The 26,073-nt window shown below is 36.6% G+C and overlaps 1 protein-coding gene across 1 annotated transcript; it reads right to left on the bottom strand.

Moving 5' to 3' along the window:
- Positions 1-6,576: 6,576 nt before the first annotated feature.
- si:ch73-62b13.1 (Carbohydrate sulfotransferase 1-like) lies at positions 6,577-17,048 on the bottom strand. The gene is made up of 3 exons (XM_052096758.1): positions 16,909-17,048; positions 9,184-9,351; positions 6,577-8,055 (listed from the first exon to the last, which is right to left on the bottom strand). The coding sequence occupies exons 2-3, from the start codon at positions 9,320-9,322 to the stop codon at positions 6,938-6,940; spliced, it is 1,257 nt and encodes a 418-aa protein (XP_051952718.1). The 5' UTR covers positions 9,323-9,351; positions 16,909-17,048; the 3' UTR covers positions 6,577-6,937.
- Between the last annotated feature and the right edge of the window lie 9,025 nt (positions 17,049-26,073).

Here is a 26,073-nt window from a genome sequence, read left to right as displayed (position 1 = left end):
CATGGAGGTCCTGTCTTTAAGTAACATAAGATCTCTCTTGAAATGTACAGATTTAGTATTACAGTATTCATAATCAGCCATGACTCATTTAATCCATGAGTGAAAGTGTCCAATAACAGGGCGATAACTGAGATTAAGCAAGTAGTATTCAGCTGGTCATGTTACTCTATCAAGACAGGCTCCATGAGGACACCATCTCTCCATGTTAGCTTGGAAAAAACAGTGTTTATGTTACTGATATGATTATAGTCTTCATCTCTTGTGAGTGATCATAATATACATATGTTTCAAAATTACTATTAATTACTTAAAAAGTACAACTTTTTAAATGAGGATACAAATGACAGAGTTCTCCTTGAAACTTGGATATAAACAGAAATTTAGGTTTGGGCTAATTTAAAGGGATAGTTATTATAAATTATTTGAAGAAAAAAACCCATCTCAGCTCAGTAGGTCCTTAAAAGGCAAATGGATAGTTATCAGACTTTTGAAGATACAAAAATCACAGTCAGCATAAATGGCATCGATACGACTCCAGAGGTTAAATTAATGTCTTCTAAAAAAGATTAATATTTAAATACTTTTTAACTATAAACCATTGCTACCGGTAAGCTTCACAAGCTCACGTTGTCTCTTGTGTGATGAATTCATGTTGGCATATTACGGACGTAATCTCATGTTGTTCAATCTGTTGAGACATCCAGGATAAGCACATAAATGCACCATTGTGAGTAAACAAAGAGGAACAAATACAGGTCTAAACCAAAACCAATTAACCTTCTGTTCAGCATTCCTTCTACTCACTTGTAAACAGTGCTGCTCTTCCATGTGTGTTGCATGCATTTCAATTCGTCTACGTGATTATGTCACACACTCATACTGCTGCTGACAGGAAGCAATGGATTATAATAAAACATACTTAGAAATTGATCTTTTTTGCACCAAAAGTGATCATATCGTTTTAGAAGACATTTATTTAACTGCTGGAGTCACATGGATGACGTTTATGCTGACTGTCTGTGATTTTTGGAGCTTCAAATGTCTGATCACCATCCACTCGGATTTTAAGGACCTACTGAGCTTAGATATTTTTCTATTTTTCTTCAAATGTGTTCTGCTGAAGAAAGAAAGAAAGTCATACACACCTGGGATATTATGAGGGTGAGTATTGAATTACAATTTTTGGGTGACCTATCCCTTTAAACAAAGAAAAGTTCTGAGGTAAAATGAGGAAGTAATATTGATGATTCTAGAATATTTCTTGGTCACTTATGCCCAAATGTAAGAAAATGTATTATATTGACCTTGTTAACTCATTTGTACCACAGGTCAGGTTTAGTTTCCTCTACTGAAACACAAGATGTTCTTTGGAATATTGTCAAATCATGCTGAGATAATATGGAGCATTAGGTTTTGAACAAACTTGTGGAGTACATGGTAGCTCACAGACATTTAAACAAAATTTTAAATGTATGTGTGTGTATGTTTTGGGGTTGCAGTCGAGAGGAATACAAAGTATCAGGGTGAGGCTGTCAGCTCTGACAGATAACTGTAACATTGGCTTATGCGGCCAAAATGGCTTTAGACTTGAGAGTACTGAAGCATTCAGTTTATTCATTTAGAAAGAACATAATTTCAGACACTTTAAAACCTGTTAAATGCCACACTCTGCACAATGCAAAATAGGCTAATTTTCTAGTGGTCTCAGTTATTTACAATTAATTTGAATCTGTGTTAGTGTAGCCAAGTGGAGAAATGTATGTAATTGAAGTCATAAATTGGTCGTGGCCCCATTATGAGTTTTGCAATGCCCCTTGTGTTACACACATGTGTGCTGTTTAGAATGAGAGCATACACTGAGCAAGCAAACTCCCAGTTTTGTTCATCGGTTGAGAATTCCTTGTGTAAATATCAAATTGTACACAAAATGCTCATAAATTACATAACATATTGTGGCAGGATGGAGGGCGAGGCCGGGTCGTGATCATACACACCTGGTCCCTTATCAGGCTAATCAAGCCTCTGAGAGGGATAAAGGCTGACTGCGGAGGATTGTGCGGGAGAGAGAGATAATTTATGGACATGTTCGTCATGTGTGTTTGTGCCTTCTGTTTAAGGGACCGGGTGTGTATGATCACGACCTGGCCCACCCTGCCACACATATGTGTTCAGAAGAGTCATATTTTAAAATTGAGTGTTTGTTATTGGTTATTTTTGAAGGATGCATATAGATTGCATGTGTGGAGTTTGACCACAGTTCGGTACACATGTGATGACTGGGTATGTATATTTAGTATTAATCATATCTCATTTAATGATTTATAGCCCAGAGTATGGATGGGCCTTTTGGTCATTTTGTCTACTTGAGTATTCTGACTAATAACTCATTGAGTACTCGAGGGGCAATGACATGTACATAACTGTATATATATAATAACATGGCTGATAAATGTCTATGGCTGCTGCATTGCATCTTGTTGTTCCAATGTATCATCTGTTCATTGTTATAGGCTGTTATAAAATAATCGGTTACGAAATGTAAAAAAAAAATTGCATAATGACTATATAAAGCATCATATTTTGTCATTATGTGAAAATTCACTTCCCATCGCGGATGGCTTTACAGGAGACCCCGTAACCATCGCATTTTTAATATGTGAAAGTTAAAGTTCAGTTTTGAAGCGCTGCGTTCTGTTACATTTATCTGTGTTTTGTCTAGCTGTTCGAAATACTCGCCTGCTGCATAAAAGTAGGGGGCAACCAATAATCCTCTCAGCAGACCGAACTGTCCTTTGTAGTCTTCTGATGTCTGATTTCGTAGCTGCACCAAACCAGACAGTTATTGAAGTGCAGAGACTCAATGACTGCTGAGTACAACTGTAGTATGGTTTAGTAGCTAGATATTGTAGCATATATTTTGATGTAGCAATGACCATAGACCAGGTATCAAACTGCTTAATGTAAACAATATTTAGATTCTCTATTATTTGCCTCATTCAAATATTACATCCTGCTTCCTCGTGGCCATGATTTCAGCAGTGATGTTAATATGTATTCTTCTTCCAAGTCTGTGCCTGACCTTCATATGATCTATGTTTTCTAAGGAAAAATGGGTCAGATGTGGAGAACCAGTTGATTTTATCCCCTTCACTCCTCTCTTGGCAGAGAATATATGGTAGATGCTTGACCTATGGCCACTTTACCTCCATCCCTTCATGCTAATACATTATTCACACAGTACACACCCACACACCACCCACAATACACACACACACACCCACAATACACACACACACACACACACACACACACACTGTTATAACACGCACACACACACACAGTCATAAATTGTGCTGGATTTGCTCTGAACATTGGTTACTGCCATCCTAAGAGGGACTGATATTTGCTGTGAAGAGAAGGGCGATTAGCTGTGTGGCTGACTCAGGCGGCCGGTGTCTTTGTATGTCAGGTTACGATGGTAAAGCCAATGAAACAGTTCTCAGAGGGTGTCATAAACTCGGCTTTATTGCTGGTTTGTGTTGCCTTTGCAGATTAAGTTCAAAGAGAGATAGCTTCTCTTCTCCCTCCATCTTAAATCCTGTTTCTATTGAGTTTCTTCAGTGGATATATTCTCAGGGCCTCTGAGAAATACCCCTGCAGTCAGCAGCTGCAGGGCAAAGAGTGATTGTAAATTAGGGAGGATTACTCCCTCAGGGCTGTTTTAACTCTTCAGATTCTGGGTAGAAATGTGTCTTAGCATAGTACCTTGTGGTTACATTTAGTTTGGCTTTCTTTAGAAGAAACTGACTTATCTCTATTTCTATTTCTCTGTGGTAAGTTATTTTTGCAGCCATTTACTCATAAAAGATGTATCCAGTTCTTGAGTAAAATATTTTTTTCCTCATGCAAAAACTGAACTGTCTGAATGGGTCACTTGGATTAACAATATCTTTTTTTATTATCTTACTGTTTGCAGAATAATATTATACTGTACTGAAAGAAGAAAATCTGTTATTCTTTAATGTCAAAACCATTTTACAAAACCAATCTTTTATTGGCTTTGCGTTAGAGAAGATCTACACTGTAATGCACACAGTCCTAAGGCATTCATAAGAAACTATTCAAAGCTGTAATGTCAAAGTGTTTGTTCATGCTTTTAGGAGCCCTCAAAAAGCCTTGGCTAAACATACAGTACATAAAAAGAAATATTTAACATTTATATGTTACTTTGAAAAACATTGTTTATGGCTACATTTAAATAGCCATCAGTGGACAAAGATGGTCTACACCATACTGCAAAAAGCATCTTTCTCCATTGATGAATTATGTGGGACTTCTTGTGGGCATTCTTGTGATGCCATCAACCAACAGCATTGTCAACATGTCAAGATGTCATTTTACTGTGGGTTCAGAGGAATTATTATATGTATTCACAGTGCATTAAGAAAATATTCAGACCACTTTATAGTTTTCAAATTTGGTTATGTTGCAGCCTTATGCTAAAATGCTTGAAATATATTTTTTTCCACATTATTCTACACTCCATACCGCATAATGACAAAGCAAAAACCAGATTTTTGATAACTTTGCAAATGTATTAATAAGTAAAAACTGAAACAGTGTGTAGATTGATGTGAAAAATAAATAATAATTTAAAGCATTTTAGCATAAGGCTGCAACATAACAAAATGTGAAGACAAAAAGGGTCTGAATACTGAACTGAACAGCCCATAAGAAAATATAGCAAAATTCAAATCACATACATTCATGAGATAATGCACCAGCTAAGCAACAGCCATTACAGAAAGCCTTTACCAGGTATTACAGACCTCCTAGATAGAGAACTGCAACACAATCACAACAAAACTGCTTACTTGTGCTGGTACTAAAAAAGTAGTTCTGAAAGTAAAGATCATAGAAACCTTTCAATGATGTAGTGTTCATATGCATTACAAAAATATGTAGGTGGGGAAATGGTAAGGATTCTGTATTCATCCATTCAGTGGAAGGTCCACTTGTTCTCATCCACTTGTTATGGTAATGGCAGGCTGCCTTGCTCATCTTACCTTTGAAAACAAAATAAATTACGGAGAAAAAAAGTACGGTTTTGAGTCATTATCCCTTTGCAATCTCTCTCTTTTTTTTTTCCTTTTGAAAAAGATTATTAGCACTTCAGATGTTCTACACAGAGCTTCAGCAAATCACACTTACATTAAAACAAAATCGTCTGGTTCATTTTATAGACATTTTCCACCTTTCCTGCTCAATTATTAATAACAAGGCAGATCAATGTGTTTACACTAGAAACAAACATAAAAAGCTTACAAATGGGCAAATAATCACTCAAGACTGATCATGTTTACTGTTACAATTCAATAAGTGCACAATGTTCCACATAATTCTGTTACTTTTTTGGAAAAGCATCCATAAATAATTAAAAGAAACAAACATATTCATGTAGCATATTGAATCACAAAATAAAGATGACAATAATTTATTTCGTCATTGCTATTTTCTATTTTCTGCATATTTATTAAATGGCAGTGCGGCTGAAGAAGTGCATTGCATACCTGAGATGAGGAACAGTTGTTTATAAAGCATGTTTCCAGTTTATATGCATAAGTGTAAGAGTAGAGTGTAGTACTGTACTGTACAGTCACGTACAGTAAGTTATGCATTTCTAGATCCGACAGGAGGGCATGAGCAACAACAATTCGTAAGATACAAAGAAATCCTGAAATCCAAGATTACTTTAAGGCTAAACTAGACTGACACAACCTTTTCAACCTCATAATCTCTGAATTTCTGTACCCAAAACAATACATGTAATAATGACGCATTTCATTACATATTCTTTAATATATGAGCCTCTCACTTCCAAAATGTTATGTATTGTAAATTAGTAATTCAGCCCAAGATATAAACTGAAAACTGCAATTAAAATAGCAGGGCCATGTTTACCCAATGGGCACAAGGGCTGCAGCCCTGGACAAGACCTCTAGGGGGCCTGGGGAACAGGAGATAGCATATTAATTTAATAGGGATTTTGATTTGCATATCACAAGTTGCAAAGTAACTCAGCAGCTCCAAACTGTTTTCCCAAGGTTGAGATTACATTTAGAAACAACTTTAGCCTCACTGTCTCAAATGCCACTGGAGAGAGACTTTGAAGTTAGGGCAAGGAAAAAACAAGATGAGGACTTCAGTAAATCAAAACAGATTGAAATGTGTGACAGTATTTCAAACGGATAATGACCTTCTGTGCCAGGCTGATTTCAAAGATTTAATTGGGGACTTTGCTATTAAGATCAGAAGAGAGGTTTTTGATAGTGGTGAGTGACATTTAATTTATTTTAGATTAATTTATGTGGTTGTAATATGATTGCACAAGTTTATTTTACATTTTTGAATGCTTGTTGTACCAAGGATGTGCACAGTTTGTGTCACTTTCTGATCTACATTCATACTTAAGGCCATACAAGTAGTCTCAGGTAGACTTTTTGACCAACTTGGCATTTTTGTTACTGGCGAGTCTGCTGCACTATTGTTGGTAGTTGTTCTTCAATGTACATTTGGTTTACCCAAAATGATGGGAACAGGGCTCCTGGTGAGAATGAAAGAATCCTGCTATGCTAATAGCTTGACTCATGAGTATTAATTACTTCATGTAACGGGGTGCTAAAGGAAGGTTACCAAGCAATGTATTCATGACATAATTACTTCCCACACGGAAGCCTTCGACCATAGTAGGATTCATTAAATGGCACATGGGAGGAGTGCGTTAGCCTCGGACCTTGGGGGAAGTAATGCAGATCTGACAATTAGTATGCATGTTATGAGAACAGTGCGAAATATGAAGTGCAATTTAGCACAATATTCTGTGTAAACAAAAATTATTTGTCGTGAAATCTGAGTAGTTCACTAAACGCTTAATTCACTATGTCCTAGGCTCTGTTAAACTCTTTGTTATATTTCTCATTTCATCTATGGAATGGACGATAGTATAGCCTAGCAAGGCAAGAGTTCTGTTACATAAAGATTGAACTGTCTTAACAATATCAAAGTTTAGATGCACCCTCCAGCTTTGTGCAGTGGCTTTAGAGTCTCTTGTGGTAGAGTACTTGTAGTTCCATTCTGAAGAAGATGGGGCAGTGCCATTGGTGTTATGAGCAATCCATGTGAGCACTCTTTGATGCAAGTCCACCCCCAGGAATCTGTAGATCTCCTTGACTTTTTCCTCCGGATTCAGGGCCAAGTCTTCATAGCGCACCAAAAGATACTTCCCCCTCAGCCAAGTAGGCTTCTGCAGGCCAATATCCACAGAATACTCTATATCTCTGCATGTTCTCGTTATCTGTGTCAGATCCACGTACCGTGGTTGGCGGCCAGTGGCATTCCAGATCTTCCAGGCCCTGAATTTACCTGCAAAGGCAGTCATACGTGAGGCCAGAATGGCTCGGGGGTCCCTCACCAAGTGTACAATTCTCAAATCTAAACGGGGGTCTTCTGACAGCGTACGTAGATCTCCTACTTCAGGGATACGAACTGTCTTGATGGCTATGTGGTTCCTTGATTGGCAAGCCTGAGAGGCCAGAGTGAGATTCAAGGCTTGGCACTTTTTGGGGCACCAGGTTTCATCTGGCTGGCCTCCCAGGATCTCCTCACTTCCTTCATGGCATACAGGAGGCGTGCAGAGGGCATGGCTAGAGCTGCGGCGGAAAAAGGCCCCAGTCATGTGATTCTGTGGTTCAGGGCGAATATAACTCTCCAGGAAGTTGATATCACAATTGTAGAGATTGAGAAGGAGATCTCTGTAGGCCCCCAAAAGAGCTCTACCATCCAAAGCCCTTTGCAGGTGACTGCTAGAATTAGTGAAGGCCTGCTGGACATGGTAGAGTGGCTCGTAAACATAAAAGATGCCCGGGTGCTGATTGAAAAGCTGTCCGGTAAAGGAAGAGCCACTACGGGTTTGCGCAAATAGAAGGATGTGTTTCCGAGCTGCATTAGTCTCAGCAGAGACACGACTGTCATCGCACAGAGATTTCCATCTCTGCTCTGGGGAAGAGAAGAAGAGAGTGTGAGATCAAACTCGGCTCTTAAAACCACAGAGGACATTAGAGGGCCACAAAAGACCCAATTAGTTCAGCTTCTACCTCTTTAATCAATCAGTTATTTGGCTAAGTTATGAAACCTGGGGCTTTGGTTTAGAAATAAAAGAAGACAATGCATAATCTTTGCAAAACGTTTAAGTCCAGTGCAATTCAGAAACCTATTCTCTCCTGCTGAGAGGTAATGTATGGCAATAATCGTGTTGTTTTGAAGATCTGGATTGCCTCATTCTGTGGCAGTAATCATTTCATCATTTGGAAGCAATAAGGTAAAAAACTAGGAAAATTGAAATACAAACAATAAATGCATTTCTCCACATAAGAAAAAAGATTATGTGACTTTTGTTCAAAATGAACAATTACTATTTATAGCGAAAGGGTGGGAGAGAGTGATAACATTTGTAATTATGGTTGATGAGAGTCTGATTGCACGTAGCACATTAGGTTGTGTGAGTAGACAATTGCTGCAAGTGCAAACAGTTGGTCCGGGAGGACATATTACTGCAGATTAATGATGAGATAATTGTAGAATTAATGATTGATATTCCATCTTTTGCTCTCTTCCAATGTGGAGGAGGGAATTTCCAGGTTGCGTCTCTTAAAGTTTTCTCCTAGACGATGGCAGTTAATTTCTTTACTTACTAACATACTAAGTATACAATTGATGCTGTAAGAGAGATACTCCTATTTCGAGATTGTCTTCTTCGGTATGATATTGTCAAACTAGCTAGAGCTCTCCCATAAGCAAACATTTATTATAATTGAATATAAAGGGATATTTCAACCCAAAATAAAAAAATAATCTGTCATCATTTAGGCAGAGCTATGAAATTTAAGTGAACTATTCCTTTAAAAATGTCCAAAAATGTATCTTGCAACATACTGCTTGGAATGCATGAAAGAAATGTTGATTACAAATCATTAGATGTCAACACCTGAAAATGTTGAAGGTGATCATTTAATCAAAAATTACCCTGTTACCTTACAATACACTGTTTCATCTTATACATTGCAATGTTTCTAGTTAGCACTACTGCAAAATCAACACTGCTTGAATTATAGGACAGTAACTCACCTTTACCCAGGCGTCCTTTGCAGTGGGCAAAGTCTTGGCATGGGCCACTGAAGGAGTCATGGAGGGAGCGGATGGCAGTGTACTGCACCCCCATGGACGTGCACACCAGCAGCAATAGAGTCTTCCAAGAGCACTCCATATTGCTCCTGCACAATCACATTCTTCACTCTATGAGAAAGGCATGCAGGGACACATTTATGTTTTACTTTTATTTTGTATGGCCATGGCTAGTTTAAAGCAACTTCTGTAGAATTAGGGAAGCATTACACTTTCTTTGTTGTCCCCCCAGTGTTTAATGCAATTTGATAGCTGCATTTGAGAGAGTTTCAAGTATATTGCTTTGACTGCTGTTGGGAGATCATTACACTGAAGTACTTGTGGGGTTTTATGAGAAATAGATGCAAACGTTTGAGGAGTGAGATGCAATTTCATTGCGGGAGCTAAAGCCTAAACAAGGAGTAGTGGGGTGCTAATTTTCTCCCAGGGATTGTTTTAGAAATCAGAGAGCTACAAAATTATACATTACTATCTGTATACTTGTCCTTATTAGCATACTATTTACATTTTAAAATGACAATTGAATTGTGACCTTAACACAAGGTGGCCACTACTGTCACCTGTACCAGTGTGAGATAAACTCAAAATCAGCTTTTCGAGGTTCAAATGAGGTGGTAGCTATCATGAGGAGACTATTAGGAGGAGAATATTATCACATTACATGATGGCTTTATCCATGAAACCACCGGCTTGCATATGCTTCAAGCCAGGTAAATTCAAATACCTCTCTAAAACCACTTTAAAATAATTTCAAAACTTCAAAAGTGGCCTTTTTTTGTTTTGCAAGTAACCTTGTCTAAATGTGGAAGGTCTGTTAACAAAGCTGTATCAGCCCATTGAGTGTACACAGATGACAACCTAAACCAGTTGTTTGTCTTTTGCCTCTTTTCAAATTCCCACATTGTCTCAATATACTACTAATCAGTTGTTGGCAGCAGTTTTCTGTTAAGGCCAGCTGAGGTATGAGAAATCTGAAACATACTCCCTGCCTCTCATCACAGTCTCATCTCTCTTGAACTCATGACAAATTGCATCCTAAATAATGCAGTGACTTTTCTAGCTTTGATGTATGTTGCCACTTTTCTTTTGAGCCACCTCTTAAAACCATTTTGTCAATCACAGGTAGCACAAAAAATACACAGTTAGCCTCCAAATACATTTTCCTCTTTGTTTCCATTAAAGAATTTCAGAAGGTGTGCAGAATCCATGGACTAAGTGATTGTTTGAAAGGTGCTATGAGCATTTTATTATTATTATTTTTATTTTATCTTGAATAAATTGTCACTAGCCAGAGGGGAACTGACCCCCAGTGAGTCTGGTTTCTCCCAAGGTTATTTTTCTCCATTAATCTACATCTTATGGAGTTTTGTGTTCCTTGCCACAGTCGCCTACAGCTTGCTCACTGGGGTTATTAATACAATTATTATTTACTTATTTTTAAACACGATTAAGAATCATATTTTATCTAAATTGCACAATGATGATTCATCGACTTTATAGACATTACAGTTTTATCGTCTGTTAATGCTGATCTTCTGTAAAGCTGCTTTGAAACGATGTGTGTTGTGAAAGGCACTATACAAATAAAATTGACTTGACTTGACTACTACCTGACAAATCACTAAAATAGGTGTTCTGAGAACTCGCACCTGTCTCTGTGACAGCCTTCTCTGTAAATGGTAAAAAAGAAACAAGGAAGGCCCACACTTTTTGGCCAATCCAAAAAGACTTACTTCAAGAGGGCATGTGGTTGAAGGGATAAGGTGGTCTAATTTATTAATTCAAATTTAGTGCAAGTTAGCAAAATATCTAAGTCACTTACAGCACCTTTAAGAGAAGTAGAAAATGCCATATTAAGTATTCTCTTCATGCATCGAATTTGAAGTAAAAACCATGTCAGAGAAATGTAGCATAACAATTTTCAATGTACTTAGAATTTCAAACACATAGCATGTTTTTTGGTTATTTTATAGCAGCCGAGCACTCCTTATCAGTGAACAACCATGTTGGCTTGCCTGAGGTCCCTTGAACTTTGCATGAAAAAGCACTTGCTAGCCTGCTAATTGTGCATTCCCTATGCCTTTCTTTGGATCTGTGGTGGCTAGCCTGTAAGTTCAATGTTAGATTGTGGCTCATACATTGCAAAGCCCAGTCACTACTGCAGTAGCATTTAAAATGACAGTTATATACAGAACAGTTAATGGCATGAGAGACAGAAATGGTGTACTAAAACAGCCAAGCGCCATCAGTATATTGATCCAATTATTTTATTTCTGTAACAATCAATATATTGAGATCATTTGAGTGCTATAAATCTATCTTAGGGCTGACTGTGACCTGGTGGTTGTATGAACGTCTGGTTAGGGCAACTCTATCATGATCGTGATTGTTCTTAAAATTAAGAAAATAAATAATATCTGACCTATATGTTAGTGTCTAGACATGAGTAAAGTGTCATCCCATAGAAAAGAAAAATCACAAATGAGATCTCATAATGTCTTGATTGTTTCTCTCAAATCTCAATTGTAAAAAGTCTGCATTAAAAGTCTGACCAAAAGTTCAGTTTCAGGCTGCAAATGATATCTGGACCACTCCACATGTTTGGCAGACATGGGACAATGGTATAGATTCAGAATTTATAATGTTTTAAAATATTTTTATAAAATATTTTATTTTAACATGGTTGGCAGTGGATGATTCTGGCCATTACTTTGAATCAGGAATAACTATGATAATTTCTGATTGGTAAAATGCTTCAGCACTGAAAATCACTTGTTTGTTTGACAGTGCAAAGAGAGAACATTGAGATTTTGTTGCCAAAGTCGAACATTGTAAAACAATAGTCAAGTCAAATCATTTTTATTTTTTATTTTTTTATTTGTGCTTTTCCCAATACAAATTGTTCCAAAGCAGCTTTAGAGAAAATCATCTGTAATGTCTCAAAACATGAATAACTAACACTCCTGGAAACATAATAAACTTGCAATAAAAAAATCAGACATGGTATTTTTGGTATTTGGAAATTGGTATTTTTTTAAATTTCACAAATTAGTGCTGCTGTCCACATATAAGGAAAACTACTTGCTCTAGATTTGTTTTGTTTTTTTGCATACTCATCAGGTGCTACTAGTTACAGAAATACGCACAGCAGTCGTGCTTGGGTCTAAGGAGTTTAATGAATGTATTAAGTGACTGTGGCAACATTTTTGCAAAACAAAATTACATGCTTCATTACACCTTTCACTACCAAAAGCCAAAAGCGAGTGAAATGGTATCATAATCAGACACGTTTTCCAGGTGAATAAAAGATGGAGGTTTTAATGAGTAACGTACCTCCCTAATGTAGGGGAATATAGCTAAACACTTTTTAAAATCCCCTTTTTATTTTGGAATACCCAATTCCCACTACTTACTAGGTCCTCGCGGTGGCGCGGTCTAGATTGGAGGATAAGTCTCCCCCTCAGCCTCCGCTTCTGAGACAGTCAATCCGTGCATTTTATTATGTGGCTCGTTGTGCATGACTCACAGCATGTGGAGACTCATGCTAATCTCCGCGATCCACGTACAACTTACCACGCGCCCCATTGAGAGCGAGAACCACTTAATCGCGACCATGAGGAGGTTACCCCATGTGACTCTAGCCTCCCTAGCAAGCGGGCCAATTTGGATCCTCATGAGACCTGGCTAGAGTCACTCAGCACACCCTGGATTCAAACTCGTGGCTCCAGTGGTGGTAGATAGCGTCAATCCTCGCTGAGCTACCCAGGCCCCCGGGAATATAGCTATACCTAAAACTTGAGCCTAAATCTAACCAAATAGTGTTATAAAAGAAAATGAGTGGTGAACAGAACAGACATCCTTACCTTTAACCAATGCCTAAACATAATCAATAGTGTGGAAAAAGCAAACGCAACATGAAAAGCACACTTTCTGAAGAAACCACGTAATTTTGTCTCTTCTATGACACATTTGTCTCAAATGTCCGCTTGTGTTTTTGGCTGGGCTGTCTCCGCGGTCTGCCAAATAAGGTGAGCTACTGCTGAACTAATCTAATTGCAACAAGTGTGTAAATGTTGGGGAGTCGTAATACAAGTTGTTAAAATCATGCGTTATAGTAAAAGTGTTTCAATATCATGACATAGCACTGTGTGCGTACATGTGCAGAAAATAAGTGTTAATAAAGTCATAATCAGCCGTTTCATTCGTAATTTGTGTGAAAGTGAATACAATTTATTTCGCCAGGAAACTGTGAAATGTAGAACGTAGCATGTAAAAGACAATTTGCAAAAATGTGGTAATAGACAATTTAATGAATGTTAACAATATCAAAGGAATTAGAAAGCAACCTGCGCATGCCCTGAAGCATTTCCATTAGCTTCAATTGTATTACCCAGAACTGTCAAAATAAAATGACTAGTGCATATTTTTAGAGTCTAACTAAAACAGAACAATAAAGTGTTATTACTGGATGCTTTAAATAAGGAATCAACAAATTTTCTTAAAGAATGTCAAAGGTTTACCAATAATGACTTCTCCAGACGTGTTGATAATATTGAGCTTGTCTATTCGAGAGAGGCGATGGAACTGTATTGCAGTTTAGAAACTCAATTATTTCCTCAATGGTTAAGTCGGGAATATTGGATCGCCCCTATTATAATCAATGAAGTGTAAAAAAAAACATACCTTGTGTGTCACTTTCTTCTGCGCTTGCTTTACACTACATGTTTTGAATGATTTGGACAACTAGCCGGAAATGTTCAAGGGACAAGACATCACTTCCGACGACGAACAATTCTTGAAAAGGTCTATAGTAACATTCATTGTGTGAAACTAGGTTGCAGCAATTGTCTCATTTGTGTCTTATTGTATTTCTCCAAAAGTATTTTAGGAGGAATAACTGAGACAAGGTTTATACATATATGAAATACAACTGAGAACTGCTTAAGTAACAAAAGTGAAACCACTGGGCAATACAATTTTCCAGTGTGTTTCTCTCTTCAGTCATTCCAATCCTGAAAGCCCTATTGGCTAAAGCTCTTTTCATACCATTTACAGGATTTTCATGGTTGTCTCTTACAATAAACTCTCCTATTATTCTGCTATTTCAGTCAAAAAAATAAATAAATGATTACCACATTACAGAAAGCATAAGGGGGAAAATGCTCTTTATCTCTATCAATGTGCACACTGGGAGCTACGATTAGCTTTCTCTACTCTTTGAAAAAATCACTTCAGCCACATCGACCAAGACAATCAAACACCAGCACTTTCAGCCATGAGATTGTTATTGGTAGAAAAGTGTATATCTATTTCTCTCTGTCTCAATTCTCCCACATAAATATCTTTGGATCTCTTGACCTTACTGTGAATATATATAGCCATATTAATATGTTTTAAAACACCAGTACAACCAATTAACAAAGTTAATGTCCCTGAGCTGAAAATGTCATTCAAATAGTTACTTTCACCTCACCTAACACATGTCTGAATAGTTAGAGAATGTATTAAATCTCTAAATACTCAAGAGGATCTAATGAACTGAAGAAGAAAAAAAAAGATAAAGCATGAAATAAGATGAAAACAGTTTACAAAGGACAAACATCTTTTGACTTTTAGATATCTGAAGCCTATCATTAACTCTTTGAATTTGTAGTCAGATTTAACATGTCCTCTCATGTTTTGAAACCAGTTAAGCAGGAAACCAGATATCTGTTTAAAATAAAAAGTTGGATTTGGAGTTATCTTCAAACATCTACAGTACTGTATACAGTATTGTCATTCTCTTAGAAAATCAACTCAGACCTGGCATCCCTTATACTTTGCACATCAATACTTTTATCTATTTTCATAAAACAAAAACATACAAATTATGCATGACTAGATTAATTAAAAAATCTTGTTAATTTTGGTAAATTTGTTTGCAAATGTACAGTTAAGGTGTTGATACAAGACTTGAGATACACACTTTATTCATTTATCTAATCTTTCCCCAACTCTCCCTCTGCATACAGACAGTACACTATTTGAGGTTAATGTAATACAGCAGGGGACACTAACGTGACAACCAATCCATAATATCCAAAAAAGAAACACTATTGATAAAAATAAGATATTAAAATGTCTGTAGTGTGTTATTCTACACCTTGCTTGCAGAATTTACTAAAAGTAGCCTATATTTATGGCTCATAGCTGAAGAAATATTTTTTATGTTTTACCCATATTTGTAAACCTAAATATCCCTTTAATGCATTAAATGTTGGCAGAGGCCATTTAAACTAAGTGTAAAAAGTGACAAAAAGCATCTTTGCACTACGTGCAAATAACATTAGATAATATTTGTACTCTAGTGCAAATAGTGGTAGATACCCTTATACCCCTAGCATTTTTATTGTGTTTATTTGGAGTCCCACAGACACCCTACACCAATCCCTACCCATAACCCTACCTTACAAAATTTAACCATGGTTTTACTACAGTAACCATAGCATCAACATGGTATTTTTCTAAAATCATAGTAACCACAAAATTAAACATGGCTACTATGAACTACTAGTAACATGTTACTGTAGTAACACCATGGTTAGTGCATCTAAACTATAGTTTCCACCAAAAAAAACATGGTTACTACAATATTACTACAGTAAAACTGTATGTTACTACTGTAATATTACTACAGTAAAACTGTATGTTTTTTTTTTTTAAATCAATTCCCTGATCTTCACTGTGACCAAATCACTACTAGGAATCGCTTTTAATGGATAACTATAAGTAGTATTATAAGAAATATTAAGAGTAGACACATGGGGAAATTTGTTTCAAGGGATGGGATTCGAACCTGGATCTCTAGTGTGACAAAACGTACACGTACTAGGTTACACCCAGAGCTAGCTGTACCCAAGGCACAGTTTATCGTTAAAATCCTGTTTCCACCAAATTATTGGAGCGCAAATAGTCATTCTGTTATTCAATCTCTTAATCCACAAATTGTCTGACCCGTAAACCAGTTTAACGTCTCTGCTCCATCACGAAAAATTCAAATATGTCCACCTTCATTTGATCAGCAGATGACCCCAAATAAATCTGTCGTGACTCGTGGCTGTCTTGAGTTTTGTATGAGCAGTGGTGGTTGGAGTTAGTATAAATAGCCTCTGCCAACAAGATGTGCTATTTGTATTATTTACAAATAGACACTCCTTTAAATATTTTATCATAGGCTATTACACTGATAGAGAAAACGAATAATGCTTTACTTTCAAGAAGATGTGCAGTTTACAAATGGGCTATAACTAATATCTTACATATTCCAAATTCCATATAGAGTATCCTATAACATATCAGTACTGATGGAGTCAGGGGCTGGTCACACCAAACACTTTTTGCGTCCGTCCGCGCTTTTTACGTTTGACTACAGTTTGTTTGAACCACTGAACCCAGCCACTTTAATCGGCCATTTGTCACAGCCTCTGCTGACACAACTAAGTTGCTCAAGCTCCTACTGCGGCTGTATCAGATGCACTCGGAACACATTTGAAGCCAAGAAGTTAGTCTGATCACGACCAGATATAATTAAAGTAAAATAAATGACCAAAACACGACTTCGATAAGAGCCGACGAAAGGTATTGCATGAGAATGGACGCGGATGAGAGAGCGATAGGCGCGCATCTTACCATTCACGATCTGCTGAAATGCATCCCCAGTAAAACACACATGGCAATAAATCCAGTAAAGTTGTTATTCAGATATTCCAACGGTCCTCGTGTCAGTTCATTAATTTCAGCCAAAAGATTCGAGCGCTGAGCAGTCTCTTTGAAATGACAGATGGATAATGTTGGGTTTGTGTAAAAGCAGGGGGTGTGCATCGCTCGTGCATAACCAGTGGGGTATTCTCTGCCTCTGTCATTGGATTGCATGAGTTCTACCTTTACTCAAGTCAAACGACTTTATTGAAAAGGGACACAAAAATAAGTCATTTGTTGCCTAGAGTAAAAACCAGTTGCTTCTTATCTTTCCTTGAATCGTTTAAAGAGACATTGATCTACAAATTATTTCTGATCAAGTTGGCTAAGGTGTAAAACCATTAGAGAAACAGATTTAGATTGTTCACCTCTCATTACAGATTTAGATTGTTCACCTCTCATTACAGATTTGTTAACATTAGTAAATATATTAGGTATTATGTATTATTAATCTTAGGTAATGCTAATTTTTAAAATATAATTGTTCATTGTAAGTCCATGTCAATTAAGTATTTACCAATGTTGGCACCTATAACTTCTAATTAAAAAAAAAAAAACATTAATCTAGTTATCCAATGTTCACAAATTTAACCTTATTTAAAATGTTATCCAGATTTAAAAATGAGTTAATTTTGGTGAAGAGTGCTTATTGACAGATACCTTCCCCCTATAATTTCCTCAGTTAGAGCATGGCACTCCCAGGTAATGTGCATATTGATGAAAATTTTTAACTGAATACACTTTCTGTTGTTTTGGAACATTATCCCTTAAATGTAAATGTAAGCCTATTTTATAAAAAGTTCTTTGCATTTATCTTTGCATAATTCATTTAAATCTGCAGGCATGTGCACAAATAGACATCAAAGGGGGCTTGAGCACCTGACATTTTTCTTCCAAGAGAGAAAATGCCCTTTTTTCTGGGGTGCTTTTTATTTTAATTTTATTTTAATAAATGTGTATATATATATATATATATATATATATATATATATATATATATATATATATATATATATACATTCCTGTTTACGCACAGCTTACCTGTCAAACAAATATATTTGTTGAATAAAAAAATCTAAATATCAGTTCCGGAGATGAGACTTTGTTGAGTTCCGATGCCCTCCCTCTCTCCCTCTCTCCCTCTCTTCCTCTCTTCCTCTCTTCCTCTCTCCCTCTCTCCCTCTCTCCCTCTCTCTCTTCCTCTCTCCCTCCCTCCGCATCTCCTCACAGCAGTGCAGCACACCTCAGACACACAGACAGGCAGGCAGCAGCCCCTCCCAGCTCCTATCCCAGGTCTGTTTTTCTTGGCTTTTGTGGAGGTCAGTGGTGATGAACAAAAGACTAAGCTAACAGTGCCTCGACTTAACACCTAATTAGCCAAAAGACAAATATAGTTAACTTGTGTCTTGCTATCATGCATGACTCATGAGGTACTAGCTAATGTAATAAGTTAGCTATAGTTTAGCTAAGGCAATATATCATGGCCATACAGGCTAATGTACTGTAATTAATGGAGACACTGCAGGTGAATACAGTAAAATTTGTGTCTAATAACGTAATTAGTCACAATTGCCACATTGATATGCAAATTAGGTGTTAACTAATTAAAATGCTCTAATTTGCAAACATTTGACGAGACACTCCAGGTGAATAGGATAAACAAAATAACTAAAGCATATCACCCATAAAGCATATGGTGTATTCGAATAACACCAAAAGAATTCAAATGATTCATTGCCTTCTGCAAAATAAAACAAATTATTAGTGAAACTATGTCCCTGTCCTTGATGCAGTCCTTTATTCTAAATATATACTTGAAACTAGTAGCATAGAAAACATGCACACTGTGGCATAGTTTCCTTTGCTGTTGCCTGCTCTTGTGATAAACCAAGTGAATACTAAAGAAGACCATGATCTGTGTGTGAACTGATTATTTAGTAGAAATCTGTTGAGTATGAAACAATTATGTCAGTGTGAGGGAATTCGAATAATTTGGTAAGGAAGTCAGAGTTGTGTTAATATATTTAGCGTTTTGTTAAAAAAAATTTTTTAAAATAAATAATTATGAGAAGTGCCCTTTTTCCACTTGAGCCCCCCAAAATGTCTGTGCATGTCACTGCTGATTTGTAATATAAAATGAGACCAAGCAAAAGAACACTGTTCAAACTACTCAATGAATATTGACCTCTAATATAGGTCTATTGCAAAGTATCTTTTAGACAGGCTCAATGAGGTACATAAGAAATTATAAACAGAAACTTGTATAACCTGTATAACCAAATACAGCCTGAAGCATAATTGTTTTTATTTATTTATTTAATACAGACTTGTTGGCAAATCCATAGGCACTATAATGCCCATTATAACTCAAAGACTTGTATTTACTGTTCATAGACACCAAGGCGAGAACAATACACCCAGGATGCAAGGCTACAAATAACCCCATGGAGTTCAGCACCACCATATTGCCTGTGAAAAGACAACCACAAACAAGCAAACACATTCCATGCAAGGTAAGGGGAAAAATCTCACGCAGGGAGAAAGAAATGAAGTATCGTGCTGCAGCAACCTGAGCCTGCAGGTCCACCGACACCCTGAGGAGGCACGGTACACAAGAGACTAAAGTACACAAAGATTATTTACACTAGGCATTTTGGATCACAAAATAAAATGAATAAATATAGCAAAATAATATACCCAGAGAAGAATAGTAATGAATGAAATCAACAAGACAACTATTTAGTTGCCACCAGTGATTTTACTAAATCAAATAACAAAACCCTATGCAAAACCTTTTGACTTTCCAGTATTGTCAACCTAAATCTTCAGTTGAGTTGTCACAATAGCCTTTACCTCAACTAGAAGCCCAAATGTCAATACGTTCTTCTGCTTGAAGTGATGTAAAGCCCTGGTGTGCATCTCTCCTTAAAGAAATACTTCACCCAAAAATGCACATAAATGCAGTATGAAAGTAATCCATAAGACTCTGGTGATGTAATGAATGTCTTTAGAAGCGATATGATAGGTATGGGTGAGAAACAGAACAATTTGTAAGTCCTTTTTACTATAAATCTCCACTTTCCCATCCACATTCTTCTTTTGTTTTTGTTTTTTTGGGCAATTTGCATTCTTCATGCATATTGCCACCTACTTATCGGGGCAGGTCATAAGTGGAGATTTATAGCAAAAAAGGACATAAATATTTATCTGTTTCTCACTCACATCTATAATATCGCCTCTGAAGAAATATATTTCACCACTGGAGTCGTATGGATTGCTTTTAAGATGCCTTTATGTATATTATATTCACTTGCATTGAATATAATAATTTGTGTTCTGCAGAAGAAAGGAAGTCATACACATCTGGAATGGCATGAGGGTGAGTAAATTATGAGATCATTTTAATTTTTGGGTGAACTATCCCTTTTATTTGAGTCCCAATAGAAAGCAAAGGACATATGATGCTGGTGGCTTCTTATTTTGTACTAGAAGGCACTATAGGCACTAGAATTTGAGTGTGTGTTTAGTGCACTTAGTGCTGTTCCAGGGCTATTTCAGGGGTCATGAAACATGTCTTTCATGTTTTTCAGTTAATGTGATGTATATCCATTACATTTGACCAGGCCATATGATCACTGCTGGTATACAATATGTCCTAACTGTAAAACCCATGTGATATTAATATAAAAATATAAGACAACATTATATATTCTGAGGTAATCCAGGTTTATAGATTTTTAGTCCAGAAAGAGAGCACAGAAAAAAGTTTTAAGATGATTGTATTATAGCACAAATGACACCCATGAAATGTGCCTCTTGTCTCTTAGCATGATGCAAAATGACATTTAGGGAGGTTGACAGTCTATTTTGACAAGTGAAAGCAGACTGTGGCCCATTAGAAAACCTGCCTGTCTAACAGGTCTACATTGCTGCATGACACATGATTAGGAACTTCGTTATGAAACATTGACATACATCAATAGAAAAGAAAACAGCTGGAAGTTGGGTAAAAGAGAGATTACTTGCCATAATGGCTTCAATTATGCACATTGAGTCTGCTTGTACATTTTTATAATCTATGCCATTTTGAAACATAAACAACGTTGTTGTGTAGTGGTCAACACCATCAACACCTCTTCAAATGTTTCTTTGTGTTTCTCTCAGCACATTGTTTTGTTATGGTTCTGTTGCTTTGGCTTTTTCAGTTCAAGAATCAGTTTTTTTACACATTTGGATGCATTTGTAGAAGTAATCAAGGTGTTTTTATAAAAAAAAAAAACAGTCCATTAACAAAGGAAAACAGTCCATTATAATAAACAGAACTATGGATTAAAGTTTTCAAACCATTCCAAACATTAACTCAAATGCCTTTAATACCTGGTAACAAAGGGTGCTTTGGTCATATCTGATATGCAGCTGTTTCCCTAATCAGAGTTCCCTGATACATCTCTCACACAAGACCACTGATACAGATTTACATTATATGTCATAACTGTGTCCATCAAAACTGTATCAAGCCAACTGTTAGACTAGGTTGTAAGAATCAGCAATAGATTCAAACTCTGCCTTGACACATTAACAGTAGCCAAAGAGAAATTACAACTGGAAATGCACTACTCATTCTCAGTCAGGAGAAGGATGAAAATGTTCATAAACGTGATTGCACATCTGTTGTTCATCATTACCACGAGCAATGTCATCGGAGAGATAATATTCTAATGGTAGCAGTTCAGAGCTAGAAATGTTCAGTGGTGTCCAAACATGGGATTCAAAATCTAATTCATAACTGAAAATAAACAAAGTGTTAGGATTTAAAAAAAAATTAAACAACCAAATTACATTAATTACATTATTATGTTAAATGAATAAGATACGTTTCAGATTCTGCACAATTTCTAGATCCTTAATCAAATGTAAGCAAATTTGCGAAATCGACCATGTTAACTCATTGTTTTCCTTGCTATCATCATTAAAGCAAAATGGGGGCAAACTAAATGCTGAGAAATTCACCTTTTCACTCAAGTTGTTGTAACTTAGTAAGCTGTTAAAAAAATGTGTAATGTGAAAAACTGCATTAAATTAACAAAAAACAAGGCAAAGCAAGTGTCAAATGCGTTAGTACCCTTTTAAGATACTAAAATTATAAGTGTTATTTACATTATTATATAGTCATCCATAAGTCCGGTGGTGGCTCATAGAGCAGAAGATCTTTTCGTTCAAGTCATTGTATATGCCAATTCCTTTCATTCATAAGGCAATGTGAAAAAAGCAGTAGAATGACATATTCCAGCGCAATAGAGTGACTTCATAATTCATAAAGGAAGTCAGGTACACTAAACTCATCTAGGTCTTAGTGGTGTTGGATCTAAGTGGCTTTCCCTCCTCTCCAGAAAGTTCAACACCTCCTCTTTGACTTGATGCAGCTCTTTTCTTAGCTTTCATTTTTATATCCAACACAATGCCAATTAAAGCCAATACAAATAGGACTATAAGCACTCCACACACAGCAGTAATTGTCAAGTTAGTGTCAGGCTCGTATTTAGGCTTGGGCGTAATTGTAAGATGAAGATTGGTGATCTTCTTATATGGACACATGCCAATGTAATCATCGGGTTTATCTTCACCCTCTTCCTTGTCCTCCACCATATCTGCATCATCATAACTGGAGTATGTATCATTAGGATCAGCATCACCAACCTCCACATTCTTAAGTATTACCATGCACCAGTATGTTCCAATGTCCTCTGCCTTGGGATCAGTAATGACAAGAGAGGAATCTACCTCTCTAAAGTTTACTCTGCCCTTTAGATCATGAGGCAAGTGTATAGAAGGGTCCCTTGAATCCATTATTAGGATGTCTCCTTCACCACGGTTTTGATACCACAGAATTCTGGCAAGGTCCAATTTACCACTGATAGCTGTGGAATTCATGAAGTTACAATTAATTACTACCTTCTCTTTTCCTGTAGAAAATGTAACATTAGTCATTTCACGTAAAGGGCAAACATTCACAAAATAGTCTTCAACAAGGATTGTGGAGAAACACTTATAAGCCCCAGAGTGATCTGGTGTGAGAGAGTCAATGACCAGGGAGTAGTCTCCAGTGCTCATGTCATTTGTCACTTGCATCTGATTTCCAGTTGAACCATTGAAATTTACTGGTGCTGATAAGCTAACTTGTCCGAAGGGTGTTTCCCAGTAGTTTTGTCTGAGGTGGTCTACTGAACATGAAAGGGCTATGTTCTCTCCAACAGAACGGTAAATATACTTCATTTTAGGTTCTTCTGGTAGTCTTATGGCTTGGAAGCTCCTGCATTGTTCTCCCTCCATAACAAGACAGAAGAAACTTGGTCTGTCTCTGATGAAGTCATCTGAAACATGTAATGAGCCATTGCCACGCACCTGGACTAGTCCTTTAAACTCCTTTTGCAATGGCTCCAGTGAAGTCTTAGTATCCAAAAACAATGATGTGTTTTGCAGCTCTCTGTACCATTTTACTGTAGTTGTAGCTTGTTTGCTTAAACCGATATCACATACCAGGTCTGCACCTGTGGCTGGATTCAATACAATTTCCTTTGAACTGATCTCCTCGCCGCACACATAGAGATAGTGCTTATGATAATTTTGCGTAATGTTATCGCTCTTGCACTCTGTGATGTAGATGCCAGAATCAGTGAAGCCAAGAATTAATATCCTTAGGCTGAGCAGTCCTTCAGTTTGGCTGGAGATATTGATCCGACCCTTAAAGGCATCAGGCGGTGAAACTGAGCTTGAGGACTGACCCAATAGCAGCCTTCCTTCAGCAGTTATTCTGTACGCAGCAATGTAGTCCCCAAAGCAATATCCCATATCCAGTTCCTGACCAAGTGCTTTGAAAATAGGCTTTGGATCTTCCTCAGCAAGAGTGCTTGCCAGCAGCAGAACAAGCAGTATTACAAAGTTGGTAGTTTTCTTCATCCTGTTCCACTCTATCCATCCACAAGTCTGCTTTCTGCCTGGTGCATTCTATATACTCAGGAAGAATTTGAGTAACCTGTTTCTGAAGTTTGGCACTAAGATCCACCCACGTTGTGATGTTGTCCTTAGGTGCAGTTTTTTCCCTCTGTTTTTCAGGTGCAGTTTTCAAATTTGCTTTCCTCATGCCAATATTTTATCTTTTAACCCAGACCACATGGTTATTATTTATCTTTTCATTTAAGTTTCTTCTCTTTAACTTGTGTGCTGTTGTGCAGTTTTTCATGAATCTAAAAGAGACAAACTTCTGAAGCATTTCATAGTCTGGTAAACTGGTTTACTTTCACTCTCGCACACTCTTCCTGGCTTTCTCATGTGTGAATGAGCACTTATTTGCAAGAGATTGTACATAACACTTACAACTACAGTATTATTGAAGCATAACAGAGGTGATGTTAAAAATAATAATTGTTATTGTTGATGTACTAATCTTAAAAGCAATTCAGTGTATGTCCATTTAAGTGAAACCATATTAGGAAACACATGTCCTATTTGCATTTCAGCAACGTTCTGCAACACTAGAGATATTTGTATGAAGAATTTACATGATTCAATTGTTCAAGGTATAAATATTGGAGATGTTGTACTTGCTTGTTTTGATTATCGGGGAGGGGGTAGTTATGCCAAAAGATTTCCTACATTACCCTGTCTTCTATGAACAGGGTTTAATTTCATTGTGTTTTAAAATTAGTTTAACCAAACATTTACAAGTTAGATGAGTCAGACTAAATGACTAAATCATTTTTTATTCAGATGAGCTTTAATAGCAACAGTAGGTTTGCATCTTATTTACTGATATACATGATACATATTACAGTATATAATTTATATATGTAAATATCAGTGACTAAATAAGAAATGGATGCTGTTAAATCTCATGTTAAATATCAGATCTGAACATTAACTTGCACTATGAAATGTTATAATGCTAAACAGATAATTAGGAAATGTTCATTCAGATAGTTCGAAATGAACAAATGAATCTCTTTCACTAACACCATTTGGGTTGAAACCCCTGGATATATTGCATTGATGGTGATCTTATTACCTCTTTTGAATTTGTAGGGGAAATTTCATTGCATTTCACATTCATTGCATCATGGATCATGCATTACATTTTATTTTCTTTGATTAGGAACTGACCCAAAATCTGATTTGTTGATTAGTGTCAAACAACTTCTAAATATAATATAAGAGAGAACAGGATGCACCATATGTATCAAAATGTGTTTGAGAGATACCAATTTTAGTATGGTTTCTCAAAAACAGATTTGTGTGAATTCATTTTACAACGTGCCTTGTGTCTTAGGTACCTTGTAGTTTGTGAGGGGATCTTTCTGTGTATCCAGATTGTAGAGATTCAAGGGTGGGCTAAGTGAACAGCTTGAGTAGGCAGGCATGATCCAGCATTGTGATTAAGCTCCGACTGTGACTCACTCTCTTCTGCCATTCAAACTAATTGCTCTCTCTACTGATAATAGAACTCACAGCCCCTGATACCATTTTGAGCAACATTTATGTTCCCAAATATTGATTTGTGCTAGAAATAGTGAACTTAACCTAGATGTAAGTATAGCTAGAAATAGTTTGCCCAACTAATACATCTTTACATTAAGTGAAGATCCAGTTTTGACTAGTACCTTGACTACTAGTTTAACCCTCCTATTATGTTCAGGGTCATTTTGGACCTGGGAGAGGTAGATACAAGTTTTTAAATACCACATCGTTTTTAAATACATGAACCTTTGTGGCTTTGTCAGGACTATCAAAATGACACAAACATTTTTTCTTCTTATTATTTTTTTAATACAATTGTTTAATAGGTATAACCATATAAAAACAAGCTGTTACATATATTGCAAGTGCAGATCAAATTTGACCTGGCCATCAACTGTGGCTTTACACATGATATTATATGTATATTTTTGGTACATCTATGAATACTTTACTTACATTTAGCCTCACTCCCATGCTCTTTTTTTTCTTCATTTAAAAAAAAAATAAATCAAATAATTGTCCCGATGGGACTGCATCAACTTTTTACTTTGTAGCCATCTGCAGACTTAACTGATGTTGAACCAG

The sequence above is a fragment of the Xyrauchen texanus genome, chromosome 29 (assembly GCF_025860055.1).
Source record: "Xyrauchen texanus isolate HMW12.3.18 chromosome 29, RBS_HiC_50CHRs, whole genome shotgun sequence".
Classification (NCBI taxonomy): Eukaryota; Metazoa; Chordata; class Actinopteri; order Cypriniformes; family Catostomidae; genus Xyrauchen; species Xyrauchen texanus.
This window is presented reverse-complemented; position numbering and strand designations above follow the sequence as displayed.

Excerpts from the sequence above, each read along its gene's own strand:
- si:ch73-62b13.1 (XM_052096758.1), bottom strand. The coding sequence starts at position 9,322 with ATGGAGTGCTCTTGGAAGACTCTATTGCTGCTGGTGTGCACGTCCATG. Across the intron at positions 8,056-9,183 it reads CAAAGGACGCCTGGGTAAAG|AGCAGAGATGGAAATCTCTG; the intron begins GTGAGTTACTGT and ends TCTCTTCCCCAG.